The following is a 21,747-nucleotide window of genomic DNA, read 5'->3' on the forward strand; positions in this document are numbered from 1 at the left end:
CAAAGTGTGCTTACTGCTAGAGAAATGATTTAAAAACAATTGGTAATCAAGGATTAGATCACCGTGGCAAGGCCACGGAAGACAATCCTCTACTCTATTTTATTACACGTGGCCCCTGTGCGGAGATTTCCTGTTCTCACACTAATATGCATAAACCCGCCGAACCAATCACTGCAAGTGTCAGTAAAATGTCCTCGTCATTGTGATCCAATATGACCTTTCATGCTCTTTAAATAAGCCACTCAAAGTTTCTCCTTCAAACACGATCGATTAAACGGACACTTTCACTTACATGTTAGAAACTGATTCTTTGTTTTGTTGATATATTTTTGTTTATGCTTTTTGTTTATGCGAACTCATTAAATATGGGACTTCACAGGCAGTCACGGCGATAAAGGAGCGTAGCGGAAAGTCTCTTGTGGGTTGCGACGATGGATTTTAAGATGAACATTCAAAATATATTAAACTAAAATATTAATTTTTCCATTATAGTAGAACATTGCACATATATTCAGAGAGAGAGAGAGAGAAAGAGAGAGAGAGAGAGAGAATCTTTAACAATGATAATATATATGTTCTTCTCCATTATTATTCTCCCCATTATTTTAATTTAAATCTCTTGGTCTGCTTACTCAAAAATTCAGTTTTGAATAACATGGCTGTAGTGCATGATACAGCCATGTGCACCGACACAAGGTAGTTCAGTCATAAAAAGGAACTGAATTAGATAAGCGGAAGGGTAAAGTTTGTTCTATAGTAACCGGCGTACTACCATTTCTGATCTCTAACACAAGTTTGATTGTTTTGTTTTTCTTTCGTTTTTTTTCTCGTTGTTATTGATGTTTTCTAAATCAGCTTTGATTGTATTTTCAGTACTTCAACATAAACATTAGTTTACTTCTACCGTCTATAGAAACGCCATAGCTGTCGTAAGTGACTCGTTTTGAGTACATGCGGTTGAATCTGCATTCAATTACACGACGTGCACTTTGAATTATATGATGTGTAGTTGTTACCTAAGTTGTTCATTCCATCAAGTGCTGTTTAAAAACAAAAAATGATTTGCATTAATGATTATATGAAGAACATTTCTACTTATATGATGTGTATTTCTAATTATATGATGTGTATTTCTAATTATACGATGAATATTTATAATTATATGATTCTAATTATATGATGTGTATTTCTAATTATATGATGTGCATTTCTAATTATATGATGTGTATTTTTGATTATGTGATTTTCAGTCATTAATATTCGATGTGTATTTATTAATATGCATGGAGTATTTCAAAAGTTTTAGATATTAGTGCGCTGTATAACAAAGTTATTTATTAGTGAACTGTACATCAATGCATTCTATGAAAAACTCATTGCACCTGTACACACTTTTCGAAGAACTCCCACGCACCTGTACACGCTTCTCAAAAAAATCCCATGCACATGTACACACTTCTCAAAGAACTCCCGTGTACGTTTATACACTTCTCAATTAACTCTCATGTACCTGTACACAGTTCTCAAAGAACTCCCATGCACATGTACACACTTCTCAAAGAACTCCCATGTACCCGTACACACTTTTCAAAGAACTGCCATGCACTTGTACACACTTCTCAAAGAACTCCCTTGCACCTGTACACACTCTCAAAGAACTCCCGTGTACGGTTACACGTTTCTCAATTAACTTCCATGTACCTGTGCACAGTTCTCAAAGATTTCAACCTGAGTCCCTTTTTATCAGTCGTCAGCATATTGCACTTACTTTTCTGAATTTCAGAATGATTCTTCAGTATATTAAAAACAGCTGACGTGATAATGAAAATGTATTTCTCTGAGTCGAGGATTCTCATCAATTATTCCTACCTCCACAACAGCCACTCGTCAATCGCATATAACGGTCTTCCAAAACGTCCGCCATCTTCTATGATTCGGAACTACCTTTAAAACGATGAAACCACATCAGAATTGTAGGACATACATCACAGCATGCAACTGTGTCCGGTGTGCAGTATTTACATGTGCAGATTAGTTTATTTAACAGCATGTTGTCTATCGATCGGCATTCAATTTATTGACGGGTTAAAATAAACATAAAAGTTATAATAAAATATTCAGCACTTTTTTAGATACTTCTAGTATGATATGATACAATAGAAAGTTTATGTATTCTTCGAGCCTCTATGTGATGTGGATGTCTATCATACGATGTGTATGTTTTCATTACATGATTTACAAATCAAAATTTTGCACACGTCACTGTCAACCATAATCACATGATTGATTTGATCTCTGCGAGGCATGCATCACAGATGATGTGAATAGACCGTGGATGGTTTTCATCATTGTCGTTCCACTTTCAATATTGTTGGCGTTATAAACAAATCACAAGTTTCAAGCGTATAGATTTGATTGTTTAAAGTTTAACTTCAAGACCCTATCAAATTATATGTACTGGCAATCAATAATCAATACGTACAATACCTGCTGGGAGGCATTAAATCTACAACTTCTTTTCTATTTTTCATCTGATGGGGAGGAGTTCACGGTTAAGGTCAATATATCACAGTTCTGTCTGTTTATAATGCATTTCTGCATCAATTTTACAAAAGAAAAATATCATGGTATTATATTGTTTCCAAGTGCTTTAGCGTATCTGAAACCCGTTGTTTCCATTATGTTTTTTTAAAGGTTCAAATTACCAATTTTCGGTAAACATATTGATGGTAATACAGAAATAAAAAGCAGCAAGCAGTAGTTTTTTTTTTTTTTTTTTTTTGCACCTTTACGCACAATGAACTAATATAAAATTGTTGTGTACTGCTTAAGCAATTTTTATTTTGTCAAAATCGACGCAGAAAAGCCATCAAATGCAAGATTTTCAAGATCTGGAAAGTTGCATAAATGTTAACACATTTAATTTTAGCTCGATCATTCCAAACTTAGAGCATTTTCAGTAAAGTGGCTAGCAAATGATTTTGAGCCTCATTGATAAGAAATTTTACTGTATTGAGAGCAAAATATCAAGGTACAGAAAAAACTGTAAAGGTACAGAAACAACTGTACCTGTATGGAGGGCAAAATAGTAAGGTATAGGTAAGAAATGTACCTGTATCGAGGGTAAAATAGCAAGGTATAGATAAGAAATTTACCTGTATCGAGGGCAAAATAGCATGGTACAGGTAAGAAATTTACCTGTATCGAGGGCAATATAGCATGGTACAAATAAAAAATGTACATGTATCAAGGGAAAAATAGAAAGATACATGCATAGCTTAAGTTATCCCAACTAGTATATTGCTAGTGTGTTATATGTACTTGCTAGTGTGTTATATGTAATTGCAAGTGTGCTATATGTAATTCAGCTACTGGGATAAAATATATATGGGTCAATTACAAAGCATTTTCCTCTGTAACCTGTGTATTGTTAACCTCTCACTCTTGATTGCGTGAACTTCATTATAATGGGTTTGTACATCATAATGAAAAATATTTAGTATATAATAAAATATTTACGTCACATAACGAGGTTTGCACATCATATAAAGTTTATATTTATCATATAATATAGGAATAAATGCTCACCAAACATTATTGAATGTAAAATATATAATTAAAACTACTTTAGAAAAATTAATTTGAAATGTACATCATATAATAAGTAATGCATAGAACATAAAACAACAGCACATAATATGATAAGAAATGTACAATATATAGTTAGAACTGCATATCACATACCGTAAAATGTTCAAATAATAAAACACACACATCATCTATCAAGAAATGTGTAAGATATAATAGGCAGTGCACAACAATACAAAATAAATGCAGTACATATAGAAAGGAATGCAAAACATATAACAGGCAATATACATTACCCTATAATCGGTACACAACATATACTAAGGAGTACACAACATTTACTATGGAGTACACATCATATAACGGACTTTCAGCTGCATGCGTAAAACAACGGAATGCATGATAGCTTGCCGTTCAAGTTGTATGCTGTTTCTAAATATAGTCTGACTGGAGCTATGGTCCTCGCCATTCTGCATAAATTTTCTTCTTCCATAATAACAGAGCTGCAAAATATTTCGAGTCTTCAGTTCTGCTTTTCATATACCAGAAGAGCTTGTTTGTCCGTTTTCCTTCCGTCTGTTTTGTTATCACTACTACTAGTAAACTACTTGAAGCATTGCCTTGAAACTTTTCAACAACATTAACCCCACTGTCTAGTTGGTCCTAAACGAAGGTGGTGCTGCTCGGACATCCAACATGGTCGCCACAACCGTCATCTTTGCAAAATCTTGCTATCGCTGCTCCTCTTGAAAGGATGATCATAGCAACACGAGGTTTTCACTTAATACTTCTTATGACGTTCTGGTAGAACTGGTGCCGATCTAACCTCCAATATGGCCGCCACAGCCGTCATCTTGTGAGTCTTGTCATTGCTACTCCTCCTGACTGGAAAGTCATCTTAAAAATAGTGTTATCTATATTCCTCTCCAAATGGATGGATATATAAGCATGAGGTTTTCACCAGGAGTCTTCTTATGATACAGAGCTGGTCCTAAATGAAAATGTGCCAGTCGAACGTCTAAAAATACCGATGTCACTCCCCCCCCCCCCATGTATGATCATTATGACGTGGACATTTAACCAAAATACATCTAATGATGTCTACCTTGACCTTAATGAAAATAGTACCAAGCTGAAATGTGATATATTTAACACAGCAGCTAATTTGAAAATCACGTTTACGTTGAAAAATATCAGGGATGGTTTCAACACTCGACACTTAAAAGGAAGAATTATTCTTATCGTGAATTCTGGAAATTATTTTCGCACTGTTGAGCGTCGGTCTCTTCGATGGATTCTTGTTTTATTATTTCGTTAAGTGCATTTCCTTTTACATTTTTCTTGGTAGTGATATGCATCGTTTATCTAGAAATGACACTGCATCTTGCATCAGTGTCTGTCCATATTTTCCCAGGCAGGAAATGCACAAAATAATCTTAATTTATGTAGACGTTATCGCTCAGCTGATTCTTTAAATTTCAAATTTGCATATTTATCTAACTGTCAAGCACGTGTTATGTGTTATACAACAATGGCCCGTGATTAATTCCCCTTACTGGTCTTCTGTTGTGAACGCGATCCCGACGTGCGATTCCCCCTTCGAAGTAACGTAAATAAGATGACTTCATGGTGACTCAGGTCCGTTGTTTGAATAAATGGGCTACACGCAGATGTTGATGGATGCCCATCAAACTTACTGTACAAGCGGCTACATGCTAAAAGACCAAAGAAGCAATTTAAAATGTCAAAACCCGTGCTTTTTGATTACTATGACGAGAACGAATTTGCTGACGAGAACTGGAAAGACGCCAGTATATTTCTTACAGGTATTACTGGCTGATTGAAGTGGCAACTGCGTTGTAGCTGTGAACAATGATCACAATGTGTATTTGCCTAAGACTTCACCATAATCGATTTAGAAATCTGGAAATCAAACGGTTGCTTAGGAAACACCAAGCGCATTTAAACAGGAGCAATAACATATTACGAGCTTGATAATTTTGACGAATGGGGCTAATACTTTTGGTGTAAAAGTTTCCAAAACTGTTCACACCTGGTGGCGCGTCAGAAAGATGATAAGAGGCCCGAAGAAAATTTAATTGTCATATTATTATCTGAGGTTTGTCTAAACTTTCAAAATAATTTAACGTTTACTTTTGACGGAACTTTATCAGATATAAATGAAGTTCAAGCTATTTTTTTTATTGCAAATCTACTGGTAGGTGTCTGAGGTGTGATCTTTTTATGTATCATGCGTACTTGATAAGTATTTCGATGTGTGAATGAAGAAATAATTGAAACTAAACTATACAAAGACAAATAAACACCGCCATCTAATTTTCAGCGAGAGTGTATTTCTGTGCACGTAGGCCAAGCTGGAGTTCAGATAGGCAACGCATGCTGGGAGTTGTACTGTCTGGAACATGGCATCCACCCAAACGGTCTGATAGAGGGTGGAAAATTGATAACCAATGGGGACGAGTCTTACAACACCTTCTTCAGCGAAACGAGTGCAGGGAAACACGTACCACGTGCTGTATATGTTGACCTTGAACCAAGTGTCGTTGGTAGGTTGTCTAAACAACAATGTGTTTTTTCTTTCTTCTATTGAATTGAAAGTGTAGTTGATATATTAAGCGGCTTCTTTTAACTTTAAAGCTAATCACCAAGTTATGAAATATATGTAAACAAGAAGAAAAGAGGTACGCAACTTAAAAGGGCAAGGGACCACCATATTTATTTTGCCGTCTCGTTCAGATGCTAATACTAAACTCGACTCCGACTTAATTGGCTTGACTAAAACTCTAAGTTCCAAACAGAAAATGTCTCAGTTTGCAAAATGAAAGCACCATGCTCAAATTAACCAAAACTCAGGACGGTATAGTCTAAGATCATAAAATACGTCTGTTTAGTTAACACCTGCTCATAATGGACACCTGTTAAACGCGAAGACCTGATCATAATGTAGAAATATATCATGACAAAATAATGATTGATAAAAATTCGAAATGTGTACATCAATACACTGATAACAACCATATATTTTAGTCGTGCTATCTGTCTATCATTCCACACAAGCAAACCAGGCGTCAGTTGCAGGTTGCCGACAGAAATGTGGACTTCACCATTCTTGACTAGAGGCGTGTTCGATAGATTTGAGAAGGCATTTGGCCAATATTTTTATTTGGCCGCCCGAATATGATGTTAATGATATTCTCAATTAAGATTTACTTAATTATGAAGTTTCACTAAAATTCTAAGGAACATTTTAGAAATATCATCCGTTCAAAGAATTTGTAGAATGTAAACACCAAGTTTGAGTTAAGGAAAATTTTGATACGTTTGTTTTTAAAAGTCAACACTACTGACAGACCTATAACCTCAAGTTGTATTTACAATCAGTATAAGGCAATGGCTAATTGTTAATTTCGCCTCATCATATTGTATTTATAATCAGTATAAGGCAATGGCTAATTGTTAATTTCGCCTCATCATGTTGTATTTATAATCAGTATAAGACAATGGCTAATTGTTAGGTTCGCCTCATCATATTGTATTTATAATCAGTATAAGGCAATGGCTAATTGTTAATTTCGCCCCATCATGTTGTATTTATAATCAGTATAAGGCAATGGCTAATTGTTAGGTTCGCCTCATCATATTGTATTTATAATCAGTATAAGACAATGGCTAATTGTTAGGTTCGCCTCATCATGTTGTATTTATAATCAGTATAAGACAATGGCTAATTGTTAGGTTCGCCTCATCATTTGTTTCAACGCTTGTAATATATGCAAAACTTTCTAAATTCTGGATTTATCGATATAGATTCCTCATAGTAAGTGAATCAAGTTAGTGATGAAATCTATTCTTTAGAAAATACATTAAATTTTGCTAGTGACAAAGTCCTTGAAATGTAAGAAATGTTATTGCTGATTTTTTATGAAGATAATCATTTTCCAGATGAAGTGAGAACCGGAACTTACAAACAACTGTTTCATCCAGATCAGTTAATTAGTGGCAAAGAGGACGCTGCCAACAACTATGCCAGGGGACATTATACTGTTGGCAAAGAAATTGTCGACCTGGTTCTGGACAAAATCAGGAAAATGGTAAGATTTTGTTGAGACCCTCACTTCTGCATATGGGATCTCTTTTACACATTTTGTCTAAGGGGCCATACAAAATGTAAAGATGCATTTCCGGTTTTTCATTTTCATCAAATGACTAATGTTACGAGTCTATGCTCTTAAAATAAGTAACAGAAAAGAGTGAAGACAACAAGCTTTGTAAAATTTAACAATTAATTTATTTCCCTAGAATACAAAGTGAAAAATGAGAAAAATAGAACTTACGGTACTGCGAATCAAATCCAAATTATAATCCAAGAATTAAAGACACAAGTCCTAGTAATAAAAAGTACCGAATAAAAGTCAGTCCATGTCCCGAAAATACCCAAAATTGAAGGCGATGATGTGTCTGTTATGGTCAGTGAAGTGCTGATGTGTCAACAGTCTATTGTTGAATCACATAAATATAATTCCAGGTTTGAATTCAGTATAAATTCCAATGAATGTCTTTGGTCAAGAATTGTGTCAGAGCACTTTTGTATTTCCAGAGAAAATAATCACTTGAATTGAATAATTTGAAGAAAATAAAATTCAGCCCAAAGTGGTCACAACATAATACAACTTAAAGTGCTAGATATTAAAGCACCAGGTAAAATCCATTAGTCACAAGATAATATAGTTCTCTGCTTGACCTCAGGTCACATTAGCATTTTCTAAAAACAACCATTACCTAATTGGAAAATATCCTTCTAGAATGATCCTAATGATCATTGTTTATTTACAACACAATGACCTATAAAATTCACATGGGAATCTCCAAAACCCTGACCCTGATCAACACATTTATCACTTCAACATATTTCCTCCTTGTTTATTCTGAATAATAATTTGGTTAATAAGCTCATTCACATAGAGTATAATGAAGCTATAATTAATATGTTTACATAAATGAAATAAAAAAAGTAAATCAGATCAAGCAGAAATGAACACTATTTTTGGACAAGGTCAAGTCCAGCAAACCAATGTTACATTACAATAACATGTAATGAAATAAAAAATTAAAACTAACAGACAAGCACTTTAAATTAAATACATATAACACTAAAACATCTAAACGTTTCATATTTTTATTTTCGAAACTCAAATATATATAATCATACAACATGACCATCTGGGAATGAAATCTAGTCTTAGCCAAATGGAAATGAGAAACGAACGTGCATTGTTAGCAGATGTGGCGTGTTTTTAAGAATTCGCCATCATCATAAACTAATCCAATATTTGAATCGTTGAGTATACAGTTAAACCATAATACGCGTACATACTTACAAGCCGTGATAAACTAATGTACATCCAATTTACAATTTAGTTTTTTTCTTCACTTTCTGTCACTTTTCTGAGTCCAGGCCGACCACTGTGCTGGACTTCAAGGATTTCTGGTGTTCCACAGTTTTGGCGGCGGAACCGGGAGTGGTTTTTCCTCACTTCTGATGGAGAGATTGTCTGTAGACTACGGCAAGAAATCCAAACTGGAGTTTGCTGTCTATCCAGCGCCACAGGTACAAATCATTTCAAAACTTTAGTCCGGCTTTTAACGACCCTCATGAGGTGCAAAGGTGAAGACCAGAAATTCAATTCAACGTTGCTATCACAAATATCCTAACCATAAACACAAATTTTCGTATCTCTTGTGAAAGAAGGAAAGGCTATGAACTAATAATATTGTCTTTTCTAAGGTAATCTACAGTTATTCTACCATTTTCCCAGTCAATATAGGGATCATAACCTGCCTTCTCTCTATTGCTATTAATATTAACCAGAATTAACGTTATATGCTTCCAAATATTGACCCCTCTTGCTATTAATATTAACCAGAATTAGCGTTATATGCTTCCAGATATTGACCCCTCTTGCTACCAATTTAAAGTGAATTTTTTTCTCTCACTTTAATTACATTACCTATGACATTTCTTCTGTGATCATTCGTATACGATTTTGTTAGCCTAGATGAATCTAGGCACATTGTATTTCTGTAGTTACATATCATACTCCATGTTTTCTTGTCTTTGAGCAATTGCGGTGAATGTATCGCTTGAAAAGAACTATTTACTGTTCCAGCTCTTCTGTAGCTGAAAGCAATTTTTATTTCTTTGGCATGATGTTACTTTTAGGTCTTTACGCGTTCACTTATTTATATTACTTAGTGCCAGGGTCGGTAGGGTTGATAAGTATATGCATTACTTAGTGCCACGGTCAGCAGGGTAGATATGTATATGCATTACTTAGTGTCACTGTCAGTAGGGTAGATAAATATAGCCATTACTTAGTGTCATAGTCAGTAGGGTAGATAAGTATATGCAGTACTTAGTGTCATGGTCAGTAGGGTAAACAAATATATGCATTACTTAGTGCCAGGGCCAGAAGGATAGACAAATATATCCATTATTTAGTGTCATGGACCGTAGGGTTGAAAAGTATTGTTACTAGTCTATGCTCTTAAAATAAATAATAGAAAAGATTGAAGACAACAAGCTTTATAACATTTAGCAAATAATTTATTACCCTAGAATACAAAATGAAAAATGAGAAGACAAAAATAATTTGAAGAAAATAAAATTCAGCCCAAACTGGTCACAACATAATACAACTTAAAGTGCTAGATGTTAAAGCAAAACTGGTAAAATCCGCACAGTCTCAAGATAATATAGTTCTCTATTTGACCTCAAGTTGCAATTAGCATTTTCTAAATACAACCATTACCTAATGGAAAATAACTGTGTAGAATCATCCAATGAGCCTTGTTTATTTTCAACACAATTGCCTACAAAATTCACTTAGGCATCTCCAAAACCTGACCCTGATCAACATATTTACGCCTTCTCGTGTACCTGAGTAATGATTCTGATAATAAGCTCATAAACATAGAAAATAATAAAGATATTATTAGTTGTTTACATAAATGAAATATTTGTTTTATAAAGTCAATCAGGTTAAGCAGAAATGAACTCAGTTTTTGACACGGACAAGTCCAGCAAACAATGTTACATTACAATGACATGCAATAAAATAAAAAAATAAAACTAACAGACAAATAATTAAATTAAAAATATTTAACAGTATGTACATTACTTTATGCCACGGTCATTAGGGTAGATACGTATATGCATCACTGTGTTTATAATATGAATATTTTCAAAGCAAACGGGGAAAATTAGAGAATAAGGTTAAAAATATGCTAATCCAATGTAGTAAAGTGGGCTTTTTGGAATTATCTGTCTGACAAAACAAATTGGAATTACCTGTATGAAAAACAACGAGAATTTATTATCAAGGAGAAGAATATATATTTTTCAAATAAAATTGTCTGCCCTGACTCTATTTGCCTTTGATAGAATCTGTGGACTTCCATTAACTGCAGGATTTATTTGTATGCTCATTTAGCATGCATATATTTTAATCAGGTATTGTTAGTTGGCACGTTCTTCCATTAATGTTGATTTTTAATCATATTGCTACCATGTTTGAAATAGGTGCGAGCAGAAATTGCGGAAAATGGCCGTGAATCTCATCGATGTCGTCTTCTCTGATATGAAGACAAATTAAACAGAGCTTTTTTTAAATCTGTGTTTGTTGAGATATTGTGATTAATGAGATTTATTTATCTTGCAGGTGTGAATTTCGAGAAAGCATTCGTTGTATTATAAAGTTAAACTCATAGCTCAAATAATTTTCAACAGAGCTGAAACGTATCTATTTTTATTATCATTGGGTCACGGTGACATTCAAAACCGTCCAATTATTTTTTATCATCTGAGTTCTTGGTTTATTTTATTCAAAGATATCGACGGCTGTGGTGGAACCATACAACTCAATCCTGACAACACACACCACATTAGAACATTCGGACTGTGCATTCATGGTGGACAACGAAGCCATATATGACATATGCCGCCGAAATTTGGATATCGAGCACCCAAGTTATACCAATCTGAACCGCCTGATTGGCCAGATAGTGTCTTCCATAACCGCTTCGCTTCGGTTTGATGGCGCACTGAACGTGGACCTCACAGAGTTCCAGACTAACCTAGTACCGTATCCCAGGATCCACTTCCCTCTTGTTACCTATGCTCCAATAATTTCTGGTAATATTTTGATTTTATAATTACGTCTGGTTAATCAATACCTTATGGAAAAATTAATTTCAGATAAATTTTAAAAATTTTGTAATGTGTAATTTGGTTTTCTCAGATTAATGTTTGGTTTCTTTCTTTCCGAAATACTTCTGACTTTCATAATGTTTACTTGTTTGAGACACCAACATTGATGACTTGTTCACTGCAGGCTGTCTTCAATTTCACTTTAAGTTCTCTACATTTCTAATGACTTTACTAGTTCGGGGCTTCAGTATCTTTACTAAATAATGTAATAGAATGTTGCAAGAAAGAAACACGTGCAAAGCTAATGATACGTTGAATAAATGTTTTTTTTTGGTCTTCATATCTTTGCAATTAGATGCATGTAATTAAGTTTTCATCTTGATGAGCCTTTGAAAAATGCAATTACTTTTTTTGCATCGATCTACACACAATGGCAAACATTTAATATGTAAATATGTCGTTCTCAAATGATTTTCGATACGTGGATCACAGCTGAGAAGGCCTACCACGAACAGATGTCAGTCCAAGAAATAACAAATGCATGTTTCGAGCCGTGTAACCAGATGGTGAAATGTGACCCAAGGCAGGGCAAGTACATGGCCTGCTGTATGCTGTACAGGGGTGACGTCGTTCCCAAGGACGTGAATGCTGCCATAGCAGCCATCAAGACAAAGCGGACCATCCAGTTCGTCGACTGGTGCCCCACTGGGTTCAAGGTCGGCATTAACTACCAACCACCGACTGTTGTGCCAGGTTAGTCTTCTCGTTCTAATTCGTCTAAGGACAGCATATATCTCTCGTAAATGAATGTTTAACTTCAGTTGTTCGTGCTTATATAATTCCACGTCAACAGTGACCAATTCCGAGAGAAAAGTCTCTTATGGTGTAGTCTGGAGCATCAATGGCTCAGTAGGCAAGCTTTATTGCAATTTCCATGTTTTGCAGTTTCACTGAGTGATGGATAAGGGTTTATATATCATGTCCTTTTTGGCATCGATTTTGATAAAATTATTTTAACGAAATATCAGAAGCACTTACACATTTTCTGACGTTTCTCTATATCATCAATACATTTCAATATTACCATATAATAGCTATAACATAAAGTGCGATACGGCCCTGCGTTTTCAGTCTGGAAATACTCCACAGTAAGGGCAGAAGAAGAATATTCTTCCTGCCTTGTGGTTATTATTATTATTATTATTTGTTTGTCTTTAAAAAAATTTAAACAACAACACATCACTTTTATGAGATGCGATATCATATTGTTATGAGTACTTATCATCAAGTTTGGACAAGTGTTTAAATATCAGTATGAGTCAATGCCAAAAACACCGGGAACAAAACCTTATGAGATAGTAATTTTGCGTGAATGAGACATCTCTCTCTCTCTCTCTCTCTCAGGATATTTTTGAAGACTACTGTTTGAGGCTAATCTGATTACATGGCATTTAGAGACAAAAGTGGATATCTGAGACAACGTCTTGTGCCTACAATGGTAAACATCTGCATTTTATTTTGTGTTTCGAAGAATGTTTAGGAACTGGAGAATGGATACTTAGCTAGATAATATCAGCGATTGTGCTTTTCTTTAACTTCTTTCGTTGGTACTTTTAAAGGAGGTGATTTGGCCCGTGTACAAAGGGCAGTGTGCATGCTTAGCAACACGACGGCCATCGCTGAGGCATGGGCGAGACTGGACCATAAGTTTGATCTGATGTATGCCAAACGAGCCTTTGTACATTGGTACGTCGGAGAAGGTAGGTAAATTAGATGTATATCCCTCTGTAATATCATTATTTCGTGCACAGTATTCTGCTCCGAATTCCGTTTAGATGGCACACATGTTCAGAAGTTGTTTTTTTTTTAAACTCTATCCGATCGACGATAAGTGAAGACTTCTTAGACAAGGATAGGATTTTGCAGCCGTAGATATGAGTTTTAGATTTACATCATTTGTATTTTCTAAATTCACCTAATTCATTGAGTAGTTCCTTTTAGAGCAAAGATAATTTGAATAATTGTTAAATGATTCATTTCTGCATATTCTTGTCAAGAAATTAAGTCGGTTATATGATGTATGTAGCCTCGAAATTACGTAATATTAACAGACGTACGATTTCATGGTAAAACGTTGCAGACAACGGCACAAATCACTAAATTTTAAATAGCTGCCAGACAAAGGCACAATTCATTAAATTTTAAATAGCAAGAAATGCTGTTTTTACTGAAATGAATCTCTATATCAAATTGCTGGTGGCCAACGGAAATTGTTGCGATCACTAGAGCCAAAATAGAAAGTATGTACGTTAATAGCCACAGTGGAACAATACATGGTCAGGGAATAGCACAGAACGCACAAGATGGGCAACACTGACGGACACACTGATTCTTTTGGACACTGTACATCAGTTTATTTTAATATTGTTATGTATATTTAATTTAATTGTTTTTTGTTAGTTTTTAAAAACTTTTTTTAAAAATTTCATTACATGCTATTGTAATGTAACATTATATGCTGAACGTGACCGTATCCAAAAGTGAATTCATTTTTGCTTGACCTGATTGACTTTTCTTAAGATTTCATTTTATGTAAGCAACTAATACATAACTAAATTGTTCTCTCTGTGTATGGGCTTGATATCAGGGTAATTATTAATAGAAGAAGTAAATATGTTTATTTGGGTCAAAGTTTTGGAGTTTCCTAAGTGAATTATGCATAATCAAGGTTACTGTTTTGTAAACATCCGGATCATCTAGAAGATTATTTTCTATTAGGTAATGGTTTTGTTTATTTTAGAAAATGCTAATTGTGACCTGAGATCAAGTTGTATTATGTTGTGACCAGTTGGGCTGAATTTTATTTTCTTCAAATTATTGAATTCAAGTGATTTTTGCTCTGGAAATACAGAAGTGCTCTGATAAAATTCATGGATAGAGACATTCACTGGAATTTATAGCATATTCAAACCTGGAATTATATTTCTGTGATTCAACAAAAGACTGTTGACACATTAACACTTTGATATCTACCACAGACATGTCATCAAATTCAGTTTTGGGATTTTTTTCTGGACTTTTCCTGAATTGTATTCAGTATTTTAAATTACTAGGACTTGTGTCTATAACTCTTGGATAATTTTGTGATTTAATTCGCAATGCCGTAAGTTCATTTTTTCATTTTCACTTTGTATCCTAAGGAAATAAATTATCTGTTAAATTTGATAAAGCTTGTTGCTTTTCACTCTTTTCTGTTACTTATTTTAAGAGCATAGACTCGTAACAATATTTATTTAATTAAGTGGCTGGCATTTCTTGTTGCAGGTATGGAGGAGGGTGAATTTTCCGAGGCTCGCGAGGATTTGGCGGCACTGGAAAAGGACTATGAGGAAGTTGGTGTGGAATCAGTGAATGGCGAAGTCATCGAAGACGGGGATGAATATTGAAGAAACGTGATTCATACTGTGAAGACAAGAATTATCCAATGCAAAGCTTTCTAGTTTATACATGTTTCTATTTTAGAGATAACTTTTGACGAATATATCAGATCGGTCCAATACTGAAATTTTTTAGTGCATATGGTATTTATTTCGGAAGGATTGCTATGAAATAAATTTTAGTTTTACTGATTTGCATAATGTATGTCGAGAAAAAGTGAAATGTTACAAGAGCATAGATGGACTACCTGTAACCATTGGTATAGATTAGGTTTAGTATTAGTCCTTTTCGAATCACTGAGGCAGTCAGTGGATGATAACGAAGATGTGTAATCTCTGAAACGACTTCCCAAAAAGGGGGAAAATATTAAAGTAGACGTTGTCTCAGACAGAAGACGTACTGCTCACTCATTTGGATTTTTCTGATACAAGATATTTATTTATTTATTCATTTATTTATTTATTAATTTGCCATGTAAATTACAGACACATTAAGTAGGGATAGAAAAACAATGGTGATTGGGAAGAACATACCAAGATATCAGTCCTGAAAAAAAGAATAATGAAAGCTAGTAGTACGAACTATTTCAGTTTCAATTTATAATCTTTATACGCAGGAAGCAAACTACGCAAATCGAGATCGCATTCGATTTTTGTCATTTGTTTACTTCGATGCCTTGTCCTCGTAAATAAGGAGTAATTGGTGTCCGACTCCTGAAGTTATAATAATTCGCGGACCAGACGGAGGCCGGTCTGTCTCTTCATTTTTGATGCTAGGATTACTCTGGAACGCTACCGGGGACCATGATTTTTTTGTTTACTATACTGTTCCAATATTTCACAAGGGGTTAGAGTTATTTCGTTTATGCCTATGTCATCAATCGTTTTGTCCATTGTTTACTTTCATTACATGCAAAAATGATAAATTTACTGATTTGTTAGATTTACGTCCTACACAGAATTGTCCAGTCCATACACCATAGAAGGATCACCTTTGAAGACTCCTTGTACCTTAAACCCATGCATAAACACTATTCAGGTTTACTTTCATTTAACTTGTATTTTTCATGATTGGGTTGGGATCGAAATCTTTCCTGAAGGACACAAGGGAATTTAATATTGTTTGTATATAAATTTTGTATTTTAACTTCTTTTTCTATAACTTAATGTGAGGCCTTTCCTCATATAGCGTTTTAGAAATGCAGTGGAAAGAAGAATGTGTACTCTCTGACGCGTAAAAATGCTTTTTTGTAGACTGGTTTTCGAGTATGGTTTGTTTGCTTATGTTTGTGTTTATTTATCTTTATATGTTTGCTAGTTTGTATAATGTTATCTTGGATGAAAATGCTCTTTAATGACACGGAAAACTTTGCTTTTATTGAACACGCTGGTATATCAGGACTCGTTTGCAATCAGTCTTTGTTTTTCTTCTCGTGTTTTAATTCACTTTCGGTCGTTTGGATGTAAATACGTGCGTATTTCTGCATGTACTTTTTATCTTCAGAACCTTTGCAGTCAAAGTATGGCTTCGTTGTGCGAATGTGTGTGCGTGTGTGCAATATTAATAAATTCATTTTTAACAGTTTCTTTTTTGGTTGTTTTAGCACAGTATGCGACTAGTATTTATTGAAATTGAATTTAAATTTTGCTATTATACAGTATTAAAAGACGGTCTTGAGAAAAGAGTTCAAATAATGATTTAAAAAAATAAAAACTTATTGAAAAAGTTGAAAATGTCTTTTTGCTTTTAATATCTGTTTGTTTTATAAACAACAAAATGTCCTTGTTCATTGCATTTTGATCCTAATTTCTTCGCGTAGAGAAATGTTGCGTGTTATATATAACAACCAGTTACAATAATCGCGCATTCATTATACACAAACGTGTGTAGACACATCTTTATCTGAATTAATGTGTGGTTTTTGTCACAGATGATTACAGGTAAAACGAAATTAGACGATTAGGGGAAAACATAAATAGATGACAATTTTTAAACGTTTAAGTGACAGCTGTGGAAGGTGAGAAGGATATGAAACAAAACATAACATATTCCTTTCGCATTATTCGGACATGTTTACAAACATACATACATGACGCACACACACACACACACACACACATACATACATACATACATACATACATACATACATACATACATACATACATATTAGAAAGAGATACATAAACCTGATTATATGTGTCTATCGCAATTAAAGATCAAATTAATGTCAGAGTAAAAGAAGAAAGAAGAAGAAAGAATATGTGGTCAGAAAGTGACAGAGACTTACCATTATTCCATGAGCAACACCTTCCTAAAAAATTTGGTATTTTTAACCAGCAAAGTAGAAAGTAGCATGTTCTAATGATAACTTCCACCAAATCAAAACATCGAACAGTCCGAGTTAATCTTAGCTGCGGATTATGCCACTCGCCTTCCAACAAAAGCCTGCCATCGTGGACTAGAAAGCTGTACATCTAAATCCTCATAAATCGATCCGCACTGAATCCCGAAAATAGCCTCAGATCATCCTCAAGTTATCAATATGGGCCTTTACTTGACTCACACCGATGTAATTCTGTGGCCGATAGATACAATCATTCCATTAAGAAGATGATAATCATCCAGTCACTTCCAATTACGTCTCATATCTTCTTAGATTTATTGTTGTAGTAGGGTTTAACGCCATTTTTCAGCACACGATAGGTTATACATGGCGGCCAGTATTAATGGTGGAGGAAGAACCCGGGAAATCCCCGGAAAGAACCACCGACCCTCCACAAGCTACTGGCGAGCTTTCTCACATATCCACATTGGCCGAATCCGAGACTCGAACCCACCCAGACAGAGGTGAGATGGCAGTGATCCGTAACGGAGACCGCTTAAGACCACTCGGCCAATCGGGCCCCCTCTTAGATTTGAGGATCTCAGCCACCATTCCTACTGGATGTAGCTTGTCGTCATCATCACATAAATGCGTCCGAATAATGTAGGATACGAAATCGGATAGTGCTGTTTATATTTTCGATATAGAATTTTACAAAGGATCCAAATGCAAACTAGTCCAGAAGCTTCCATTCTTAGGTGTTGGTGACAATACATAGAAAGGTATCCGGTTGTTTTAGATAGCATCACAAGGTAGCCACATGTGCTCGACGTGAGCTTGATAATGAGGGGGAAAAAATAATCTGAAGGAAAAAATCATACAGAGTGACAAAAATACCTCAGATTACCCCCCCCCCCGACCCGTTTTGACATAGGACCCTCTCTATCGTACTATATAAGAGAGAAGGTACGTAACTTTCAAATATTCTTTTTCACATATGGCCCTCGATTTCCTTCTGGTATTTCGGTCTTCAAAGGCACACGACCATACTCTATGGCTTGTTTTACTTCTCAGACATTTTTCTATTCATCAAGCCATCACTGATTTTTCTGCTTTGTGTCAAACTAAAATTATGGGCTCCAAAACTTGCGAATTTCGTGAATTGTACCTGTTGGGATAACATCGTGCTCAGGTGACAACCGGTGAAAAGAGCTATATGACAATACCATGTTTGCATCTCTATGGTGGATCCCTTCTTTAATTACAGAACAGTGGTATATGCAAAAGTAAGTTTTTATTTACCATTAACTCGATTCAACTTTAGGAATCCTGTTCCATGGAAGAATTAGACATTGTCTTCTACACTACACATTGCATACAAGCGACTTTCATTTTCAAAACTATGGGGCACACACCACAACAGGCGAGCTATGCGCTGATTCAGGTGGTTGTATGACTCCCACGTCGATGATATATTGAATATATTTTCGGACAGTTTCTAACTTCGCATGTGGTAGTTAATATGGTTTCAATTTCACAGGCCTTTCGTCCAGTAGCTTCAAACTGAACTCCTCCAAATCTGTCTTGCCAGGTCGCTTTGTCAAGACGCTTGAGTTGTTTTGGAGTATCGATTCCACCTCCTGACAATGCTCTAACGTTAACGTGTTGTCAAGGACAACGTCGACGTAGGTTTCTTCCCTCGTGCAAGGACAACTAGGAATTACTTCTGCCTCTCCTCCGTTGTCGACGGGTTCTTCAGTCACAACTGTAGCAATCACGAATTATGTGGGTTTCTAGCTTTCGCGATAACGCCTAATTAAGTTTACATGGTACAGTTTATCGTTGTCTTCTACTCTGATAAGGTAGTTCTATCTATCCTTCTCATTCGATACAACGAAGGGTACCCTTCATGAAACTTGGAGTTTGTTGTGCTCTAATGGCAACAACAGCAACACTTTGTCACCCACCTCGAACTGTCGTCCTTTCGACTTTCTACTGTATTACATGGCTTGACGTTCCCATGCGTCTTGGAGATTCTTCTGGGCCAAGTTACAAACTTCCTCCAGCTCGTTTTGGTGACCAACAACATATTGATCTGTTGTACGTACTTCCTCTTATTCCCGTTCATCTGTTCATAACTCTTTCAATACAGCCATGAGTCCCATTACTGTGCTCACGTAAACTAATTCAGAAGGGGACATTCTAAACTAGCATGTGTAGATCGCGGTACGCGAAAAGCATCGAAGGGAGCTATCGATCCCAATCCCCGGGTCGACATTCACCAAGCTTTCTCGGGGCTTGCTCCAGGGTCAGAATAAAACGCTCTACTAGACCACTGTACTGCAGGAGATACGGGGTCTCAGCCATTGCCATCCTCTAAAAGGCTCCTCGATCGGAGCCTTGGTTCCTAGTAGCACTCAGCGATGGACAGTCTTAGGTACCACCCGCTGATACTTGTCACACAACGAACAAACATCCCCATACAGACCTGGCCAATAGAACAACTTCATTAAACTCGCATCGTCCATGTGGCTTCCAAGTTTACCCTCATGTGCTAGCTTATGTGCTTCTGCTTGCTTAGCTCACATCACGATAATCAGTTTAAACGTGTCTGAAACTTTCATGGATTACCGGTATATGATACTCCTTTTAGCAAACTTAACTTCGCGTCTTGTAATTTCCATATTGACACGTCTTTTGCGTACCTGTGTACCTTATTGAGAGACAAATTTTCCTCTTGAAGTTTTCCCTACTCATCTTCCTCTTGAAGATTTACCAACTCGCCTGATGGCAAATTGTCTATGGGCGAGGTCGGATTTGACACTGACTTTCGCTTCTCGGGAACTTTCAGCCGACATCTCATAGTACCGTAGCAGTGCTTTCTTCAAGGCGTCCTGAACATCAACGTCATTCGGATTCATATTATGGTAGACAACTTTTGCGGCTCCCTACAAGACTGCTTAAATGTTAATAGCCCACAGGTCCTTTGGTATCTGATGAACCAGTGCCAAGTTTTTGAACTGCGTCAAAAAGTTGTCAGTTATTCTTCCTTGTTGTTGAACATGAGCATGGTGATCTGTATAGGTAGTCTTTCTTCAGATTGTCTACGTGTGGTTCCTGAACATTCATTCAGGTCATCGCCCTTCCTGGACTTGGCTTCAATCCTCAGCCTCTCCATTAATAACCTATATTTGCATTCTCCAGTACTTTTCTCAGCGTGCAGTCTGGCAAACTCGAGTTCTTACCCAGTATTTTTGTGTTCCGCTGCTTGTCTTTCTCTTTATTTCTCTCGCTCCACGCTTGTTGTTCCCTGTGTTCTCCAACACTTTGCTCAGTAAATTCTGCTAACTGAACTCTTTCGTAAGATAACTCATCCTTACCAATCGCCTTGTATCCCCTGACTAACTGTCTGTCTGCTGCCATCCTGGTCTACTTATAATACGTCTCAAGAACTAAGTTAACTCCAATTCTGGTTTTACTGCCCTACCCAAAATAGTTCCATACGTATTTAAACGCTCTAGTAAGAGACCTACCTATGGACTCACTTGAACCAGACTATCCGTTTGCGAGGAGGGCGTGGGTGATAATATGCTGTATGATTCCCAACCTGTTATGGGAATTTGGTTATCATTTTCTAGGAGATGATCGATCACGGTGTTATTGCTTGGATCGACCAAACAATATAATAAAATATGAAGTTATTGGATGGAATAACGGAGATCTAAGGAACCATACAGCATAGAACACGATCCCACGTATGTAAAATATAACAATTTAAGGAATTACATAAACAAAATGAAACTAAACATGACATTTGATACACTTTTTCTCAAACAGAATTACAACATTTATGAGAAATGCAATTAGCAGTTATGTTATACCGATAAAAGCAAATTTAATCATAGAATCGAGTGACTGACAGAACTCATATTGCCGGCATGTCAGCATAACCTGGTTACTCCCGATCCTTTCCAAAACTGTTGGGAATAGGTCAGCATTGCCGTATTTATTTTCATTCCGTCCCCGCCCTCTCTCTCTCTCTCTCTCTCTCTCTCTCTCTCTGCACAACCTCTTTTGGTCCTCAACCGTAACTTGGCTTTCTGCTGTTTTTTTCTACTAGGTGGTTCACGTTTGGAGCTACATTTACCTTCAATAAATAAAACGCAAC

At 35.9% G+C, this 21,747-nt stretch overlaps 1 protein-coding gene across 1 annotated transcript in view; it reads left to right on the forward strand.

The window, feature by feature from the left end:
- Nucleotides 1-16,986, forward strand: part of LOC149788514 (tubulin alpha chain, testis-specific-like) — a 35,831-nt gene extending 18,845 nt beyond the window's left edge. The window contains exons 2-8 of the mRNA XM_089974511.1: nucleotides 5,933-6,155; nucleotides 7,552-7,700; nucleotides 9,065-9,217; nucleotides 11,497-11,800; nucleotides 12,308-12,568; nucleotides 13,435-13,575; nucleotides 15,140-16,986. Of these exons, the coding sequence (XP_089830637.1) occupies nucleotides 5,933-6,155; nucleotides 7,552-7,700; nucleotides 9,065-9,217; nucleotides 11,497-11,800; nucleotides 12,308-12,568; nucleotides 13,435-13,575; nucleotides 15,140-15,261 (1,353 nt within the window). The 3' untranslated portion in view covers nucleotides 15,262-16,986. The remainder of the gene's footprint in view (nucleotides 1-5,932; nucleotides 6,156-7,551; nucleotides 7,701-9,064; nucleotides 9,218-11,496; nucleotides 11,801-12,307; nucleotides 12,569-13,434; nucleotides 13,576-15,139) is intronic.
- The last annotated feature ends 4,761 nt before the right edge of the window (nucleotides 16,987-21,747 follow it).

Source organism: Sinohyriopsis cumingii, chromosome 11 (genome assembly GCF_028554795.1).
Source record: "Sinohyriopsis cumingii isolate HCF-2022 chromosome 11, ASM2855479v2, whole genome shotgun sequence".
Lineage (NCBI taxonomy): Eukaryota > Metazoa > Mollusca > Bivalvia > Unionida > Unionidae > Sinohyriopsis > Sinohyriopsis cumingii.